The following is a 21,285-nucleotide window of genomic DNA, read 5'->3' on the forward strand; positions in this document are numbered from 1 at the left end:
TCATCACGCGACTCGTTACCGCTATGACATTTTCTGTGACAGTTGCAGTGATCACAGACAGTACATCACGATTCAGTTGGTTCGATAGTGTATAATCTTGACAGGTGATATGTCGCTAGATGACGCTTGTATCGAGAGGTCCTTTTGACGTTACGGTCTTAAGATTGGTTTTTTGGAATCTTTTTGTATTTTTTATTTCAATTCCAAATTTTTACTTTTACGGTCATCCCGTAAAACCTAAATTGAAAATACAAACTGAAATATAGATGCACAGAAAAACCAGAAAAATAAGACCATCAATGCTTAGTAACGATATCTCTTGTCCGGGTGAGCGGTTAGTTCCAATGGAGTGCCGAAAAAGTTTCTCGATGAGGGCTACGGCATAGATGTCGCTAGCGTCACTGCTTAAGTGGCTAAATAAGAAACAAACAAGCTGAGATATGAGGTGCATAGGGGAAATTCGTGTCGGTACCGTTGACCATCAGTGGTGTAGCGGTATAGCACGCGGTACGGAATACCGAGGACCTGGGTTCGATTCCCAGTGATTGTCTTATTTTTCTGCTTTTTCTGTGCATCTATATTTCAGTTTGTATTTGCAAGTTACGGTCTTGCTTGCGATTGGCTCATTTGGTTATTCAACCAATCAGATGCGACGCTAATGTCAAAGTTTGTCAAACGAACCTGACGATACTACCGCCAACAAGCATGTCATAAAACCCTCATTGTCAAGCAATCTCGTAATTAAACAAATGATATTAGACAGTAATTTTTTTTTTTTAAGATTGAACTGTAAACTATATTGACAAATATACCTGATGTTTTTTACTTAAGTTTTACCCTTTTTTATACAAATCTTTATTGTACTTGACTTAGTTTTAAGAGCCTATTAAATATTTTTTTTTTATGTAACCTTTGATCTACATTCTCTTACTATGTAACTTGCACCTTCTTTTATTATGTTACTATTAGTAGACAAAGACTTTGACAAGTAAGCAATTTTTTTTTATAATCTGCGATTATGTGCCGTCCATATTAGAGACTGAATTGTTAGTGAATCTCAATTCATTTATATATAATACTATAGAATATATGTAATGTAGACACAAGATTTTTCCACTTGTAATAAGAAAATGAACTTGTAAAGTTGAAGCAAAAATACAATATTTTGTAATTGAATTGCCTTATAATTAATTTTAGAAGACTGTGTAGATTGGTAGTTTTTCGGTTATAACGACTATTTTCTGACCGAAATTAGTATTTTCCAGTCGAAACATAAATCGAAACCGTAACTTTACATCAGGGGCATAGTAGTATTACTTCGTCTAAAAAAGCAGCTGGTCTAAGTAGCAAGGTGGTCTAAAAAGCAATTCGTCCTAACCTCTTCGTGTCGGAAACTTGGAAAAACATACAAAGCGCCTCAGCCACGCGGAATAGGAGCTCCGCGCGGAGCTCCGTCGACTTTGGTTCACAGAATGAACGATGAATGGAGACCGACTAGACATTTCAGGAACTTTTTAGACCACTTGCTACTTGGACCACTTGTCACGAAGACCAGCTGGTTTTTAGACGAAGTGATACCAACCCATTTCAGAGATGTCTATCGAAACCGAAACTAAATCAAATACAGACTCTATATTATCGCAAACTGTATGACGGGCGTCGCTTGTCAGGGTGTGAACTGCGTTTCGTGGTACCAGGCATTCAGTCCTTGTCAAGCGTGTGGCCGTCAACGCTGCGGACGCGGCGGTCATATTGCCATTTCGTTCTAAAATGGGCTTCGAGTGTGATGGTTAGTTGTTCGCGTGTTGTCGGTAAAAATATTGGCGGATCGAATTTGGAACCCCTGTTTTTTTATCAACTTGGCGAATAACCTGTACGTTTTGGGCATGCCAGTCCAACAAAATGAATTATTAATATTCCAAAATGTATGATAATGATAATTATGAAAGTTATAAACAGAAAAGTTGTGAATTGTGCTTTTGTTAGAAGTAAGAACAAGTTTTGTAGCGCATAAACGTATATTAAGTTACAATATTTTTGTTTCATTCTGCTCTATTTTGTTTAAACACTGTCTGCATCAAAGAAATACGTACATCACGCATGATTTTGTACTTATTTAAATGAAAGACCTAAAAAGGATCCAAATATGACTTTTTTTTAAATATCTGAACAAGTTTGACACGAGCTTTCATTTTTGAGTTTCACTGCTATAAAACGCAAGAGAAAATTACAGGATAAGATGATATGTATAGGAGTATGAAAAAAATACCAAAATAACATTTTTATTGATTTGTAATAGCTCAGGACTAATTTCATATTATTTCAATCTTTTCTTTACTTATATGAATGATGTATTTAATTGATGTTGACATTGCTGAAACTCAATAAACATAATGCTTTGTAAACAATTTTTCATATTTTTTGAGAGTTTTTAGCAGTTTTCAATGCTCAGGCTAACAATCGCGCCTGCCTCTGCCAAGCGACCCGTTAGCAGACTCATTAGCAGCCTGGGTTTGTTCTTTATAGCAATTAAAGCAATGCGTAATACCAAGTATTATAAGCATAACAGCAACCAAGAAAAGCAGGTCGAAACTAGTATTAATTTGTTTCTTGTTGTATTTTATACTGATTTCTATTATATGCCGTCTACATATGCCTGTGCATCCATCGTTTGAATCTGAGTTGCCTTTCCCCTTTGATCCTGACTTACTCATATTATTATCTTGTCCTTGATTTAGTCCGGCGAGTAGATTTCGTCTGTTTGGCTGGAAAGAATATTTTAAACTTTAAAAGTTATACAGTCGAGGGTAAAAATATATAAACAGCGTCAAATATATGTACCTATAGGTATATCGACCTTATGGTTAGTGGCATAAAGGTGCACAAATATTTTTGACGTCTTGGTAACGTATATAAATGTATGCCCTTGACTGTACCTAATAGAGCAAAGGGCTTGGGTTCTCTGCCGTTTCGCACAATTATTTTTTCCCAGACGTTTCATTTCCCAAGTCATGATTTCCTCTGAAACCATATTATTTTCGGAACTTTCATAAAACAAACCCAACCTACTGTGCTCTATAAAACCATAAGAAAATACAGTGCGTGAGAAAAGTTTTTGGGTTTCGGAGAAATTTGACAGCTGGGAAATGAAATATTTGCCAAATTAAACATATTGGCCAACAATAATTATGCGAAAGGGCAGTAGCGTTTGATTAGCTGCGTTTCAACCAGATATGTGTGAGGAATGTGTTTCCCGTGAACCAATAGAAACGAGCTGTGCTGTACGAGGGTAACTACCTAGTTGAATGAAGCGGGTGACATTTTCCCGGCCCGGATAATACCGACATGGAAATACCAACCCTGTTTTTCGTGTACAGGCCCATAGCAGCTCCTGTCAGTTTCTATGGGCGTGTACACAAAAAACAGGGCCGGTATTTCCATGTCGGTGTTATCCGGACCGGGAAAGAGTGTCGCCCGAATGAAGCGATCTATTGGTTCATGACAAGCACATTCCTCGCAACACATCCTCGCACATCTCTGGGGGCATCGCAGCCTTAGGTAGAGTGAGATTGTCTATGCCGCTTCCGCGCCTCACAAAACACCATCAAAATTCTATTTTGTCCAGGAAACTAGAAAATGGCGCCCCTTGCCCAGGGCCGCGCGGAGGTAAACCTCATTTTTTAGTCTTGTACAGTAAGTATGTTCAGTTAGTTTTCGATGTTGGTGCCGTCGTGCGTGATGAAAATAATATACCAGCTAGCTAGCGACAAATGCACAGTGCAAATGCCATTTTTTTATTAGGTTATGTACTTATATTTGGCGCCGTTTTTAAACACAGCGTCAAAATCGAACATGTCTACCGCGCGATACATTTTACTGAACCAAAGCTGCATGCAATCTTTACTGGTCGTAATTACAACATAGCTATATTATGTTAAAAAAATACCTTTCGTATTCAATTAAATCCACGTACTTGTCGCTCCGCAACACAATACTTCTGACGTATACGAGGGCTCCGACTAATGCGAAGTAAACAGTGATGTAAACAAGGATGTAAAGTATGACCAGTATGCGGAACCAGCCCATAATGAGCTGTTTAACATTATTTGAATAGCATTTTAGACTTAATTTTAATTTATTTGAATTTTATTTTGGCTACATAGGTATTGAGGTTTATTTATTTTTTTGAATTTTGACGATGCAGTGCTGTCAAACGTCGTTAAAATTCACGCAACAAATAGTTTTCCACTTCACAGTTCAGAATAATGATTGCGATTTTATTATTTGAGGAAATAATCGCATACAAAATAAACGTAAACAAACATTGTCTCTTTATTGACTTACGAAACCTTTTTCCACGTTCTTTTTCAAATAAACGTTTAGATACAATGTAACGTCGTGCGTGAATCGGAGTGTTCACCGTTATCATGAAATTTTATCAGCGTTTGACGTGACAGTGACATTGACTTGACGGTGGTATCGTCTCGTCTGGCTGGAGAAGGACGATTCAACTTGGTCCGGAAATTATTTAGATTAAATAATTATTAAGTAAAAAAGTCAGGTAAGCAAATGCCATTTGGAATATTTTATACCTTCATTCATAGAATTCGTGCTCCTTTTGCACTTGTTGTGTAACCTTGACATGTTTTAAAATAATGGAATACGTAATTAATTCAATGAAAATTATCATAACGCTGCGTGTGTTAGCGGAATATTTATGTATCTAACCTGTTATGCAAGCCCGGCCGTTTATTTTTACTTCAATATAACAAAACTTCTAGAATTACGTCGCCCAAGCCTAATAATTGTTAACTACGTGGTCAAATGTATCAATTAGGTACTTCAAAACTAGAAAAATGGATTTTATCACAATTTTGTAACGCAAAAAAATTCACTCGACAGACGAGTGGCGGAAAGATTGGGAGATCTTAGCCCAACAGCGGGACATTTAATAGGCAAAAAAATTTTTGAACACAATTTGGCGCCAAAAATCCGCCATTTTGACTTTTCAAGAATTTCATATACTTACCCAGTGTCACTCGCGTCATCAAGACGAATCCAATGACGTATCATTTATCAAAATCGGTTCAGCCGTTGAGTAGTTACGAGAGGACATAGGAATAGACATACATACATACATACCTACTACCTACATACAGGTCAAACACATAACCCTCCTTCTTCGCAGTCAGGTAAAAAAGATAATAGGTACTTAAAATTTACATTTTTTTTTCTCTTACAGAAAAATGGCGTCAAAATTACTAAATTCGCTTAGGAGCAAAGAGTTCAGGGAGTATTTAATGAGGTAAGCGTTTTAACATCCATTAACCTCGTGCCACCCGATGTGCAATAGAATGTACATAATAAATTCAAGGGAATTAGGAATCTATGACAATGTAACAAAGTAAAAATTCTTTTGTTTTTCTATTTTTACACTGCTTTGTCAATTTTTTTCAAAATATTTATATGGTGGGCTTCAGGAGGTCAAAGTAAGGTTAGTAATTAAGTGTTTTTAGTATTACAATTATTAATTCTAAACTTGAACTTGAAATAATCTTGAACTTTAAATTTGAAAAATGGTAAATGTTAACTAGCTATTTTAATTTATGTACATCTTATTGACTCAGTTTATTTAAAATGGTTTCAGCACTCATTTCTGGGGCCCTGTAGCCAATTGGGGAATACCACTAGCGGCTATAGCAGACACAAGGAAGGACCCTAGTTTTATTAGTGGCAAAATGACTTTTGGTAAGAAACAATTACATTTTATCATTTTTATTAACAAAATTTATAACTGAAAATAAAGTGCATGATGGGAGTCAATAAAAGGGTTATAATGTGCAGGTAGGTAAGGTACTTATATTTGGTCAAGTGAGTATTTTTCAAAAAGTTGTCCCGTAATTAAATTGTCAAGAAATCAGTTTGTCAAGTAATTATGAACACTAAGGACGAGATCATAAAACATAAACTGCATAAAACATCCAAAATTTCTTGACGTCAGGAAAACGTCACGAAACCTCGTGAGGAAAAAATCGTAATTTTGTAACTACATCAATACTTTCTATTGGATCCAACAACAAAGATTATCTGACTGTTTATCACCTTTACCACAAGGTTTTGTATGTACTTAAACACCATATTACTTATTTTTTGTGTTGGAACAGCATCAGGAAATATATATTATTTTTATAAGTGGACATCTGAAAATGGATAACTTTTTGAGAAATACTCAAGTATCATATCATATCATTTTGATGACCAGATAGTCCAGTGGTTGGAGAATCTGTTTACAAAACTGGAGGTCTCTGGCTTAATCCCCTGTTGGGGCAATTATGTATAAAAATATGAATGTTTGTTCTCAAATCTTGGAAGTTTAATATCTATTTATTTAAGTACTTATGTTTATCCATTGGCTAGTACCCATAACAAGCTTTGCTTACTTTGAGACTAGGTCTATTTAATGAACTAAAAGAATTTCCTTGCTCACCCGCGACCTTACGATAGCTAAGCTTATGCAAAATATGCGTGTTCATGCAGTTCCTCCACCTCCACACTGTAAGAACACACACAAATCACACAAACCCATCTATCACCATGATACACACAAATCACACAAACCCATCTATCACCATGATATGGTGATAGATGGGTTTGTGTGATTTGTGTGTGTTCTTACAGTGTGGAGGTGGAGGAACTGCATGAACACGCATATTTTGCATAAGCTTAGCTATCGTAAGGTCGCGGGTGAGCAAGGAAATTCTTTTAGTTCATTGATATGGACCTCCGCAAAGTAACGCCTGATTCAATAAATTAGGTCTATTTAATTGGTGTCAAGTGTACCATGATATTTATTTATTTATACAAATAACCAAAGTTAATCTCCACTTATAAATTAAAATTCAGCAGATCTCATAGTGCCAATTTTGCGAGCAATTATTTAATTTCAAATTGCTTGGAAGTTTATAGATATACTCATATTATTGATCTGTCTTAGGATTCTCATTTTATCTTTTATTGGGCTTTAAATGTCAAAGTTCAAAGTGCCAACTCCAAGAGTTATCAGTGTTGTGAAGCAATGGATCTTATAGTCAAAATACCACAAACGGGACAACATATAAAACACACGAGTGATATTTACCTCGACGTTTCGACCACATTACAGTGGCTGTGGTCACAAGTAGACTAAAGTGTCAAGTCTGCCTAGCAGCGCAAGTCCTTCGAACTACCCACACTTGATCACGAAAAGTGCTGGCACTCATCGGTGATAAGCCCCGATACCCGTTTGTGGTATTTTAACTATGAGTGAAAATCACGAAAGTTTAAAACGCAATGGATCTTATCTCCTATCAATATGGTACGGTCCTTTTTGTCAATTCCTGAAATTGTCATCCTACTAATATTATAAATGCGAAAGTTTGTAAGTCTGTTTGTTTGTTACTCTATCACGTCAAAACCGCTGAACCGATTTATATTATGAAATTCGGTACACAGATAGTGTGAGTCCCGGGGAAGGACATAGGTAGTTTTTTTATTTAAAAGCAGGTTTTCTAGCTATGGTTTATAGACACAAATTCTTAGCTTTTTCAGCTTCTTATAAATGTGGCATAATGTTTAGGTAACATGCATAGACAAAAAATGTGAGTGCCAGATTGTTATGATAAAGTATGTTATCTCATTATTACAATTATGTCATTTTATCAATTAAGGTTTATTTATATTATAACTAGCTTTTGCCCGCGGCTCCGCCGGCGTGGTATTCGGTTATCGCGCGCTGTTCCCTCGGGAACTGTGCATTTTCCGGGATAAAAAGTAGCCTATGTCACTCTCGGGCCCATAAACTATCTCTATGCCAAAAATCACGTCGATCCGCCGCTCCGTTACGGCGTGAAAGACGGACAAACACACAAACACACAGTAAGTATAAGTATATGAATTGTTGCGCAATTAAAGTATCAAATATTGAACAAGTATAATTTTATGCCTATGGAGTGAGGAGATAACTGAGACTAGTATTTAAACACATCATAACAAGTACACAATATATTACAGATTATAATGTACTATGACATATTTGTTTGTAATGGTATAAAGTCGTCATACATCTTGAAATGAGGGGTTTGGAGAGGCAAAATGTCGATAGATGGCGTCAGTATCGTGAGGTCGTTTGACATTTGCGTCGCGCTCGTGATTGGTTAAATAACTAAATGAGCCAATCGCAAGCCAGACTAACGTTAAACGGACCTACCGTTACTACCGCCATCTATCGATATTGGGTGCCGTTCAATCGTCATAAAAACTTTTAGCATAATTTCATTTTACTACGTTCAAGAATCATAATGTTCATTTAGCATAAAAACGGATTTAATATTATTACCGAGCATAAGCTTTAAATAATATAACATTCATTTGTCATAACAACAATTGCTATAATGCTTATATTAAATAATTTCATTTTGAATATTCGGTTATTCCTATATACCCCTATCTCACCAGATGTAGGCAAAGTGCAGATGAGGCCAAAGGTTTATCTCACTGGTTCAGTAACAGCCTATTCACTCTAGCCTTGAAGAGCCCTAGATTGTAAATTAACTAAAAGAATTTCTTTGCTCATCCGCGACCTTAACCCTACCCGCGACCCTAGATTGTATTTGGCCGAAAATACAGACGACGGGAGCGAATTCCATTCCATAGCAGTTCGCATTGTGAAGGATGAAGCAAACCACTTCGTGTAGACCAATATAACAAATAAATCTTAACTTATTCGTACGGATTTTTAACTGGCTATTATTTTATCTTTATTATATATTCAATATTTTCTGATAATCGAACTGATTTCGTTGAAAAAAAATTTTTTTTACTGCTTCGAGGCAGTTTGAGTATATGATATTAATATTAGCTTGATACTCGTACCCGTTCTCGAAAAAAAAGGGTCTTGCCAGAAGGGTACACATACAGACAAACGGACAACAAAGTGATCCTACAAGGATTCCGATTTTTCCTGTTCAGTCAGTCCAGGTAAAAGGTTTCTTTACACTTTAGTACCTTGTGTCACTGTATACCTTCCTTCTACAAATTTTATACACGAGTTCCACGATGAAGTGAGCAACAATGTAGAAAGGGTAAACCTAACTTTAAACTCGATCGGATACTTCAGAAATAATTTTTTCTTTCGACTTCTTCAGTTAAAAACATTACGAAAAATCCTTCTTCAACTCTGTAGCCACTTAAGCTGTATAATAAACTCATAATCATCAATCAAAGACTCTGATAAACAATACAAGTATTGCGGCTACCTCGGCTAATCCAAAACGGCGTAAGAGCCAAAACCATACATAGATAATACACCATTTTAGATTTGCATTTCACACGCTATCTGAATGACTATGATCTGCTTAACAGTCAGTTGTAAAGATAAACTAATTTTACTAGCGAATATCTAAATAATACCCTTATAAAGATAGTGTATCAAATAATCTACTACTGAATGTTTAGAACACGCTATTTATAATTTGGGTTAGGAGATAGTCTTACTTTGAAATTATTCGTCATGTCATGCATTAAAAGTCAAGTTATTGTGTTTGACGGTTACGTATAGTCTTGTGGTTTAAAGAAACTGACAGGTTCACAGTCCGATGAGGCACATGTGCCTCATGGCAATGACGTTACTTAATACGAATCTTTGTGAGCGTTTAGTCATTGTTACTATGGGGACGTGTCGAAAGAAAGCCGGCGCATTGCTTTGGTACTGTGAACCTGTTAAGTGCTTTAATTTATTGTTGTATTTATTTTAATCACAATTATAAATGTAATTTAAAGTTATTCATGGTTTTTAACACAAATAACTACCTAGCATAATTTACCGTCATGGTTTCATGATAAATATAATGGACGAGGTTTTCCTTTTGAATCATTCAGGTTTTTACTAAAACTCATATTTGTTCCTACTGTATTATTCAAAGTACCTAATCATATAAACAATTTATTTCTTGTTTTTTTTTTTCACATTCTTTACATTACGTAACCGTTCCGAGCACAGATAACATATACAGATACAGAAACTAGTGACCGAGAATTTTGAAAAAAAAGGTCTCTAATCAAAAGCACTTCACATTAGCTGAAGCTGGGGCGCGTCGCTAGTACAGGCATATGTCATGTTCAAACCTGTGAAACTTTTTATTTTCTACTATACTATAAAGATGCGAAAGTTTGTGGGTGTGTGTTTGTTAACGAAAGAAGGAAAAACATTTATTTGTAACAAAGATGAGCTCAGAAGCAAACAGATTTACACGAAATAGTCCCAACTCAGCAGTGGCCTTGTAGCCGGCATTGGTCTTCTTCGTATTTGGATGAAATCTGTTATATGTCCTACCATATTTTGCCAGAACCTTGTCTATTGCTGTCTCGGCGATGACTGTAAACTACGACTGTTTTACGACTACTCTGGACGGTATTCTCACGCGTAGTGCGCAACCGCTCTAAACAGTAATTAGCTTTCTCATTCCAATCCTTGTCCACAGCTCTCTCACTCTACTCGCTCATGTTTATGAGATTCGCCTGGAAGGTTCAGCCTCGGAATATGCTGCTTTTCGCTTGCCACTTCACCAACGAATGCGCGCAACTGACGCAGGGGGCCCGGTTCGTTAACTACCACTATCTAGGGGGCAACAAGGAAAAGGCTGTCGAAGCGAAATAATCCTCGATTTAAAATGATTTAGTGATCTTAGCCGAATTAAGCGTTTCGTGTCAGTTTTGTTATAGCTAATAGACCTTTATTATCAGTTTGATTACTGGCGGCAATAATATCGTGTTATATGGATGACTGTTTCGTACAAATTAACAGGTTCACAGTCCGATGCCTCATGCGTGGTTTCACTGGCACGTCCATGCGGCACATGTGCCTCATGGTCATTGCCATGGGTCCATATCGGCTCGCATACATATTGGAAGTCCGAATGTAATGTTTGTCAGAACGATCGTTTGTCATAATTTTTTTTTTTCTGAATTCTTTAATTGTTCAGAATTGTTATAAAACAAACCTAACCTATAGTTTTCTATAGGATGACCATTTAAAAATTTCAGAAAACTGTAAGGTTTCAGTGGGAAAAAAATTATGACAAACGATGATTCGGACAAAAATTACGATATGACTAGCGAAGAGTATGCGAACTTTGGCGCTCCCCATTGCCATGTATCTTAATACTAAGGGATGTGTCGAAAGTAGGCTGGCATTGCTTCGGGACTGTAAGCCTGTTAAAACTTATTTACAATACTCAGCAGTAGATTTATATTAATTTAAGACCACTAGGTTGAATAGTACTGTTATAAGGGTTTCTTTCCTTTTCAGGCGTGGGACCCTGAAAATTACTCATAAATATCTTACTAATCGTAAAGCCGTGGTGTTTTGAGTTTTTTTTATTTATTTATTTAACTTAAAAACAATTAATTATTACATTTAGTGTTACTCGCCAAACTGTAACTGTAACTGTGCTGTTGTTATATCCGATATTATTGCCGTTGACTGTACGATGTGGCTGGGCTTTGTCGCTATGTCTCTTTCTATGTTGAGTAATGTGAAAGAGATACGCTGAGTGTTAAAACGAGAAAAAGTAAGCGATGCTCTATGCAGCTAGTTTCTTTAATAAAATACAATCAGAACTTTTATCTAATCGTCTTCAAGTCTAAGATGAATAGGTACTGGACAAGCATGCTCACGCAGGGCCGGATTTAGAGGTCTAGATGTCCTGGGGCAACGTAGGAATGGAATCCCTGAGGCGAAAAGACTGTTTGTAAAGGAAAAAACTTTTTTTTACCTTTATTGTGGCTCCTCTTGTGACCTCAGCCAGGGCCCTCCCTCAATCCGGCTCTGTCGTCACATGTAGCCGTTGTCAAACTCAAGCCGAGTTTGCTAGCGACAAGTCTTGGTAACTCGAAGTAGCCTCGATAGATGACGGGTGTCAATTTTGCTGGATTTGTAGTTTTTTTTCTTTAATGGCTTTCACTCTTGCCGTTTTAGCAAGACATATTTTGCCAATGTCGACGTAGAGACATTACACACACGAGGAGGCTGTTCGGTTTATGAAAATTAGATTTTATTTTATGATTCACGTTTACAAGGTTTTATTGAAGTTTTAGACAGCCCATTTTTTAAAGTTTATTTTTGTTTTATTCCTTGTACATCTGAATTGAGATTTGTAAATAGGTACTGTTGTTTTTTATTGTATTTTTACATTAGTACAATCAATGAAAAGTAGATGGACGCGTTAAAAATGACCAGGGCCCAATTTCACAAAGCTACAAGTTACAATTTACAAGCGGTAATCTCTTTTCAACGCATACTGTTAAACAAATACTACCGCTTGTAAATTGTAACTTGTAGCTTCGTGAAATAGGGCACAGGCAGTTATTAAAAGAGTCCAGCACAATGATTGGTACGAATTGGTACGAATAAAATGCCAAGTTACCCCCTTTTAAGGGCTTTCTTCCAGTGAACCTTCGAATGAAGTAATGACGCATAGCGCATATTCTCTGAGTCCCTAATTCAAATAAAGTTTATATCTTTTTCTAACACGCACTTCGTACAATTTGTCACATTAACCCCTAGAACAAAACTATTTAAATTAATAAACTAGACTAACTTTTCAATAAAAGTTGCAACGTGGTAAAATTATGTTTTATCTGCGTCTAACAAAGTCAAATGTCAATGTGACAGAAAAAGAGATAAGGCTTTTTTGAACAAGGGATTAACTTCAGAAGGAGGGTTATGTTTATGTACAAATATAAATACGTAGAGAAATACTGTAAATAAAATTGTTTTATATTAGAAGAATTTTATCCAGCTCACAAAAGGAGGCAATGTGCTACTCAATTTCTGTGTATTATTTTTTTTGACAACGACAAAGTTTGGTGAAGATTGTATTAGAATGGAAGACAACTGCTTACTAAGCCCTAACTTTAATTTTACGACTACATTAATCGTCTCAAACGCATCACGAGCAAAATAACCAAATAATCTATTTAACAACTCCTTTATTAACCATATGCTATTTACTGTTATGAAAATGTAAATAAATGGCCAAATGTTTAGCGAATGAAAAGAAAATCGGTTGAAAATTTAACTTATAGTGATTTTTTTAATAATCTTTATAACTGTCTGTCTCTAAAACACTGTTCCCTATGCAACAAGTATGATTGTACTTGCGTGAGACGTCACGTGCTAGTATCTCTTTCTCTGTCTAATCTTGAAATTGAAACCTTTGTAACTCTGTTATATGTAAAGGTAGTAATTCTTTTTCTTTTCGATAGAAAAAACACTCAAATACTCGCGTATCGACCGCTAACTTTTTTTAGGCGTTGGCCCTAGTCTTTGATAGTTCGTTCCGCGAATGAAGGTTTCTACGACAGGCTAGATGGCGCTAGTATAGTGAGCTCCGTTTGTCAACTTTGACATTTACGTCGCGTTTGTGATTGGTTAAATAACAAAATGAGCCAATGAGGGCTATCGCGAATGAATTCGCCGCTAGAGGCGCTAGTGTAGCGTGAGGTCTCCGAAATGTCAAATCTCATAGTTTTTGCGTGAGCTATGCGGGTTTATTTATAATTAGAATAATTTTGTGAATATTTTGCAATATCTGAAATTAATTATGGCAAATATGCGTTCCGGGGCAATGAATGTCTGTGTTTCGAGACAGTTTTGTCTTTCGGAAACCTTTGTCCTCCCTTTTTTCCGAACAAAACGGGGACTATGCAACACTGTGGCATGCTCGATATTTTTATGGTACGGTTTTAAGGTGTATTAAATATGATTTTAATCTAAACTTTGTTTTCACGCCCGTAATAACAGACTTTGAAAGCCATACTTAAAAACCTCACGCAACAGTGCGCCATCTAGTGAGACAAAAAACGATAGCCCTCATTGCAACCAACACCGTAACGTCAAACGGGCCTCGCGATACTAGCGCCATCTAGCGATATTTCGCTATTGAAGAATTGGATTTTCAGTAAGCATCAACATTAAGCCGTAAGGTACATAGATGACGATGTCTGTAAGCCAACTATCGTAATAAGCAAGCAGTTGTCTTTTTATTCTTATTTATCGCTTTGATAATTTAGGTAATTCGAGGACTTTTTTCATGACTTTCTGATAACTTCCTTTGCACGTGACATGTCTGATGCCGTCTCTGTTTAGTTCGTTCGTTTAAACTGAGACGGCATCACAGATATCTGTCACGTAAAATAACAGGAGCTTATTATAAAGTGGTGAAACAAGCGCTAAGTTAACTGGCACGACCCGCCTCACATCAAAATAAATATAGGTACGTAGGTAGTTGAAGTGTTACGTTCATATAATGAAGGGTATATTTTTTGATAATTTATTGAATATCGAATATATTATTGTTGATCTGTTGACTTTGGTTTTATTTGACCTTGTTTCTTCAAGCCAAAACAATAAATTCGGATATCGTCAATACACAACAAACAGACCTCAAGCGCCATCTAACGATATTTTGCCTGAGCAAAGTAATTATTAATAGGCAGTTCATTGTCATAAGGGGCCCAATTCTCATAGCAAAAATCAAATGTCCAGAGGGATTGATAATTGTTTTATCGACTATTCCAGTAATTTTTAATTATTCTCTTAGTTTCAGTGGTGATAATGTAGGTAGATAAAATAATGACGATTCTTTGTTACTACAGACAAGATGAAGAAAATATAATTAGTACAGATATAGATTTCGATACAATATTTTAGACAACCCGGATCCATACTAATATTATCAATGTGAAAGTGTGTATGTTTGTCCGTCTTTCAAGTCGAAACGGAGCGACGGATCGACTTGATTTTTGGCATAGAGATAGTTCATGGGCGAGAGAGTGACATAGGTTACTTTTTATCCCGGAAAAATGCAGTTCCCGAGGGACCAGCGCCCGATAACCGAATTCCACGCGGGCGAAGTCGCGGGCAAATGCTAGTTTAAATCATAAAATGGTCAATCCCTCTTGACATTTGATTTTTGCTATGATAATTCCGCCCCTTCGATATGGACCTCCGCGAAGCTTGATTCAATAAACTAGTGTTATAAATTCTATACGAAAATATCATCGAATGAGGATAATCTACACTCGGCAGCAAACACTAATGCAAGGATAATACCAGGATAGTTTGGATTTAATTAAAACTAACCCGTCTTTGTGTTAGCATTCCTAAACCGGGAATAAGTAGGGTTGCTACTTTCATGAAATACCTAGAGTAGTTCTCTATTTTTAGCCGAAAATATTTTTCCCGATTATGTAATTCATTTCTCAATGGGCTATTTTTTTGTCTTCCTAGATGGCGCCACTGTTGCGTGAGGTTCTTAAGTGTGGCTTTCAAAGTCTGTTATTACGGGCGTGAAAACAAAGTTTAGATTAAAATCATATTTGATACACTTTAAAACCGTGCCATAAAAATATCGAGCAACCACAGTGTTGCGTAGTCCGTTTTGTTCGGAAAAAAAGGAAGGACAAAAGTGTTAGGGAGAAGGGAAATTAATTATTTGGGAAAATATCTTCGGTTAAAAGCTAGGAATTTTTCCTAGAGGAATCAGGGTGACCTTTAACCTATTGGGGACCCTGAGCACTTAGGATAAAAAGCTCCAAGGACACCAGCAAATGTGGTAGATAAAGCTAAAGTTTACATTTCAAACTGATAAGTAGTTAATAACCTGAAGAGATAGCGATTTTTTTTTGGATGAAAAAACTTAAAAGGTAAAACGTAAACTAAACAACAAAAGAAAAATAAAAAGCTTACGTCGGACCGAGATTTGAACTTTTGAAGCCCCAGTTTGCAAATTTAACACTACCGCTGGACCATCAGCCACACTGATGAGATGACAATACGCAATTTGTAAAATCTCATGTGAGATTCACGACCCAAGTCGCACGATATCATATCTCACCGGTGCCACTACCATGAGTTTACAGTGACCGTACTCGATAGCGACGGCGCAAATTATTTGTATGGAGAATTGTACAGCGCCTCTACAAATAATTTACGCCGTCGCTATCGAGTACGGTCACTGTAAACTCATGGTAGTGGTACTGGTCTTCGGAACTAAACATCGCTTATAATCGCCTAAAGTTATTCAATGGACGGCTACATAAAGATTTTAGGACAGCTAATGGACCGGAACTCTACCAAGTAAATAAGAGCGGGTTCTGCCATTTCGCAGAATTCATCATCATCATCCCAGCCTATATACGTCCCACTGCTGGGCACAGGCCTCCTCTCAGAACAAGAGGGCTTCGCAGAATTATTGTTTGGCAAATGTTTCATTTGTCAACTCTTAATTTTCTCCGAAATAAAAAAAAACTCAGTGTATTTTCTTATGCTTTTATAGATCACACTAGGTTATGATAGGCTTGTTTTATGAAAGTTCGAAAAAAAAATAGTTTCAGAGAAAATCCTGAGTTGCCAAATGAAACATTTGGGAAACGTGAGTTGAGAAAAGGCAGACATCCAAATAAAAGCCAATATAACCTAACCAACAAAAAGTTGGAAAACTCCCGACATTGTCACTTCAAAGCTCAATATCTGAAAAACGGCTGAACCGATTTTGATAAAACATGTCTAAGAATCATCGCTAGAAAACCTGATTGCAAATAAAAAACAACATTCAAATCGGTCCACCCGTATAAGAGCTACGGTGCCACAGACAGTCATTTTTTGCGTCGGGGGTTTAAATGTCTGCAAGCTGCCAGCCCTAGTTACCGGGCTAACAAGAAAATTTACAAGGAATTTAAATTCCCAACTGCGGCTGAAGAGGTGGAAAAACGTTTTATTACGAAACCTTTTGCAAAAAACGCACCAATTACCTAGCATGAGAAGAATAGTTCGCGGGATGTTTTGCTTTAATTTTACGACGGCGCTCTTTGCTCCGTGTGTTAAGTTCGGTCTAGGATTTCTACGAAAATTATTATGGAAGAATGTGCCTACAATACTACTGTGGGAAGAGGCTACAATATAGATCTTTCTGCAGGTGTACGTACTGCCGTTTCGGCAAAATATTTTTCGCCAAATTTCACTTCCCAAAAAACATAGCGCAGTAGTTTCATTTCCCAAACGAATCTTTAGCATATTAACAATTCGCATTTTATTCATTTGGTCAAATTATCATTTGGTATAATTTTACACTATCGCAAACGTTTTCTTTTGTCTAATATTATATTCCAAAAAAATGTTCGTTTAAAATGACACTTCGCACACGAACCAACCACAGAAAAGTAGGTTAGGTTAGAACTGCGTCCCCCAGAGCGCCGTCTAGTGAGTAAATATAGAAACTCCAACATCCTGCCTGCATCAGGCCATCTAATTTTTAACCCCCGACCCAAAAAAAGGGTGTTGTAAGTTTGACCGCTATGTGTGTTGGTCTCGCTCTTAAACGGGTGAACCGATTTGAATGCGGTTTTTTACTTGAAAGCAGGTATAGTTCTTAGACATGTTTTATCAAAATCGGTTCAGCCGTTTTTGAGATTTGAACTTTGAAGTGACAATGTCGGGGGTTTTCCTAATTTTTGTTGGTTAGGTGTTATGTGTTTAGATTCATAAAATTTTTTCATCACATTTAGAAACAAACCAATGTTTTCATAGATTCAAAATTATATCGCACCCACTTGCTTAGAAAGCGACTAACGAAGAGTGTCTGTAGGTAGGTCAAAAAGTCAAAAGTCAAAAATATCTTTTTCACACCTCTCCTTCAGAAAAGTAACTTTTCCTCCCTGTCGAGAGGGAGCAAAGTGCAACTTTTCTGTTCAAGGCTCTTCTAAGTGTTTTATTGCAAATGTCAATTTTTGAAGTTGATAATTGTAAAGCCACGCTATTTACTATGCTGGTTGTTCTTTAATGATATTTAGATATATTTTTTTCAAGTTTCTTAATGCTCGGTGTGAAAAGTTGTATGAGACACACGGGAGCAAAATTATTTTCATCTTGGGCGTTAACACTTGAATCCCTCATTACGCTTAGGATTCTACTTTATTTCCTTCGCTACATTCTGGATTGAATGTACGCCCTCGCCGTAAATACACCATTTTGCTTCTTTGTGAAACAAATAACTATATTCAATTTAGGCAATAACAAGCACTTATGAAAGTCAAAAAAAAATCTACCACCGGTTCGGAAAAACCTCTGTTGAGAAGAATCCGGCAAGAAACTCAACGAGGCATATTTTTTTAAACAGATTTATTTCATCAATGTATGGTTTTAGTCTCCTTTCCTAAAGTATAGATAATAGTTATTTACGATACAAGTGCCTAAATGGTTATGGTCCCAAAGGAAGACCAGTAGATTGCTGATTCGAGACCTTTTCGCACTCATTCACTTTATTCATGCAAATCTTGCACTTTGTATGACGTTGCGTTGGAACCCTGATTGATCTGTACTAGTTGCTACTATTTTTTTGCGCTTTTAATTTACCTGTGACATCTCTTTCCTAAGCCGTGGTGGCCTAGTGGTTTGACCTATCGCCTCTCAAACAGAGGGTCGTGGGTTCAAACCCCGGCTCGCACCTCTGAGTTTTTCCAAATTCATGTGCGGAATTACATTTGAAATTTACCACGAGCTTTGCTGTGAAGGAAAACATCGTGAGAAAACCTGCACAAAACTGCGAAGCAATTCAATGGTGCGTGTGAAGTTCCCAATCCGCACTGGCCCGCGTGGGAACTATGGCTCAAGCCCTCTTGTTCTGAGAGGAGGCCTGTGCTCCGCAGTGGGACGTATATAGGCTGGGATGATGATCTCTTTCCACATGTTTAGTTTAGTCTAGCTTTATAATTATTCTGTTGTATCCTTGGTTGCCCTGAAAACCAGCGCCATGACTGAAAATTCAGACATCGGCATTTGCTGAGTGGCATCCATTTTGGTGCTTTGTTTTAACTACTGTTGTATTTAGATTGAGATTTCAAGTACAAACTTTTTTAACACCAAATAAATCAATTCTATTCTATTCTATGTACATTTTTTTTGTTTCTTTCTTTTATTATTGCTTACCTGTATTTTTCTCTCCTCTGTGGGTTTTCTGTAACACTTACCTACTAGTATGTGTAGACTGTAGAAAATGTAGATACAACAAAGAGTCATTGTTGTTGTTTTTTCTTTTCTTTCCTTCTACAATTAGGTTAATCCCAACGAGTTCCGGTGATGTTTTTTTATTATTTTTTTATTCGACTGGATGGCAAACGAGCAAGTGGGTCTCCTGATGGTAAGAGATCATCACCGCCCATAACATCTGCAACACCAGGGGTATTGTAGATGCGTTGCCAACCTAGGCCTAAGATGGGATACCTCAAGTGCCAGTAATTTCACCGGCTGTCTTAGGTACTCTACACGCCGAAACACAACAGTGCAAGCACTGCTGCTTCACGGCAGGATTAGCGAGCAAGATGGTGGTAGTAATCCGGGCGGACCTTGCACAAGGTCCTACTACCTGCAAAACCTGTTTAAACAAACGAGCAACGCGAGTTTTCAAAACCGAAACGAACTACGCTAGACTAGAAACGCTGCCAATTCCCATAGTAGTTAACTGATCTTTTAACGCGAACGAGTCCATCGTTTTTGTGTCCAAAACTTACACTAGGTATAATAATAGGATAGGAAATGGTCCCGATCCGCCCCTAATGTCGGTAGTTTGTAACCTCTGACGTCGCCGCCATTTTGAACCGTTAAATAACTCTCTTATTCGAAAACAAACATATTAAGAGGCTGCGTCACCGATCTGCGTGCCTCTAATATAGTTTTTCCCGTCTATCAAGTTGATAAGTAAACGATGGGTTTATACTGCCGGTGATTCTTACTTTATTATGAATGGGAAAGTAACTATTTGTTCTTCTATTTGTTACTTCTTCATTCTTCACACTTAAATAGTTGTTATATGAAATTTGGTATGGAGATAGTTTTTATTCCGGGTACAGTTTCCGCCTATTGTCTACCCCGAATTTTATGTGTTTATATTATAGATTTTTTTGTACTGATTTTTGGTATGAAATTTAGAATATTTTTATTGTATTGTATTGTTTCCACGGGTTAGCATTAAACTATTTTTTTGCAGCAAACTAGTAGGCGACAAATGTGAAATATTATAAATGCGAAGATTTGTGAGTGCGTGCGTGCGTTTGTGTGTAAATAACTCCTTCACGCTGCAACGGCTGGACGGATTTCGATGAAATTTTGTACCTATTAAATATCCGAAGAAGTACAGAACTAATAAAAAGAAGAAAATTATTTAGGTAGTACCTAATGTGTACCTAAATATTCCTCCTATTAAATATATATATCCATACTTTTAGTTAAGTATCTGTCATTCAAAAATATTGACGAATATTATTGAATGCATAGGTCATTTTCATCAGTCTGGGCCAGCAGTTCGTTAGTCCGCGAAGGTTATTTCATACTCATTGTTCATCATTCTTACCAGAATTATGGACGTAACTGACGGCAGAACTAGCGTGTAAAGCGTGTAACCGATGTCTTACGTTTATATCCGTGCTAGACCTTTGGAGTTCCTGAAATATATTATGATCTCCGCAGTATAACCCTCGCGTAGCTAAAGCCATTCACACATTCACGGATGAACGCGCGTCAAGTGAGCGGCGCCGACGCGACGCCGTCCGGTGCCGGCTTGCCCTTAAGGGTTGCCAGTACATTAATTTCGTTTATACGGTCCAGTGTTCGCAAATATATAAAATTCGGTTGTAATATACGTAATTATTCTTCAGAACCAACTTTTTTATTACTTCAAAATAAAATAAAAACCTGTATTTAATTGCCATTATGTTTTTTTCACTCTTTCGCGGGTGAATTGAAATTTCGATATTTAACTAAATCCTGAAAAATTATATTATATATTTAATTTTATTCTGTTACGTTCCATAAAAATACCCGCGCTTTACATACCAAATTTATCAAAATCTGTCACTGTCACTAGCCTAGTGTTAGAAGTTAGAAAGCACCAATTCTAACAAGGATTTTAGCAAATTCGAATTAAAACAAACAATTTTTATTAGCCCAGATTATGTTGTCGTTTTTCAGCAATAAAGCTTTTTTTATGTATAGTGAATTGATTAACCACAAAGCACCTGCTTTCGTTTGTCTTAAAAAAAAAAGTTTTTTTTCAATGAAAAATAAACTTGGACCATAGAGCGTTTCAAAAAAGCGCGGGAAGTCACAAAACTAGGCCATTACGGCTTATTTGTAGCGTCGTCCGGCGAATTTTGAGTTATTTATCGGCGCGCATTTGCTCTGGAAGTGATAAA

The 21,285-nt window shown here is 36.8% G+C and overlaps 1 protein-coding gene and 1 long non-coding RNA gene across 2 annotated transcripts; one reads left to right on the top strand and one right to left on the bottom strand.

The window, feature by feature from the left end:
- Window positions 1–541: 541 nt before the first annotated feature.
- On the bottom strand, window positions 542–4,194 carry LOC141433895 (uncharacterized). The gene is made up of 2 exons (XR_012451980.1): window positions 3,947–4,194; window positions 542–2,765 (listed from the first exon to the last, which is right to left on the bottom strand). It is a non-coding gene; the product is annotated as an uncharacterized lncRNA (long non-coding RNA).
- A 266-nt stretch (window positions 4,195–4,460) lies between these two features.
- Mpc1 (mitochondrial pyruvate carrier) lies at window positions 4,461–14,404 on the top strand. Its single transcript, XM_074096006.1, has 4 exons — window positions 4,461–4,561; window positions 5,243–5,305; window positions 5,648–5,748; window positions 10,518–14,404. The coding sequence occupies exons 2-4, from the start codon at window positions 5,247–5,249 to the stop codon at window positions 10,691–10,693; spliced, it is 336 nt and encodes a 111-aa protein (XP_073952107.1). The 5' UTR covers window positions 4,461–4,561; window positions 5,243–5,246; the 3' UTR covers window positions 10,694–14,404.
- Window positions 14,405–21,285: the final 6,881 nt, after the last annotated feature.

This window comes from Choristoneura fumiferana, chromosome 13, assembly GCF_025370935.1.
Source record: "Choristoneura fumiferana chromosome 13, NRCan_CFum_1, whole genome shotgun sequence".
In the NCBI taxonomy this organism is placed as follows: Eukaryota; Metazoa; Arthropoda; class Insecta; order Lepidoptera; family Tortricidae; genus Choristoneura; species Choristoneura fumiferana.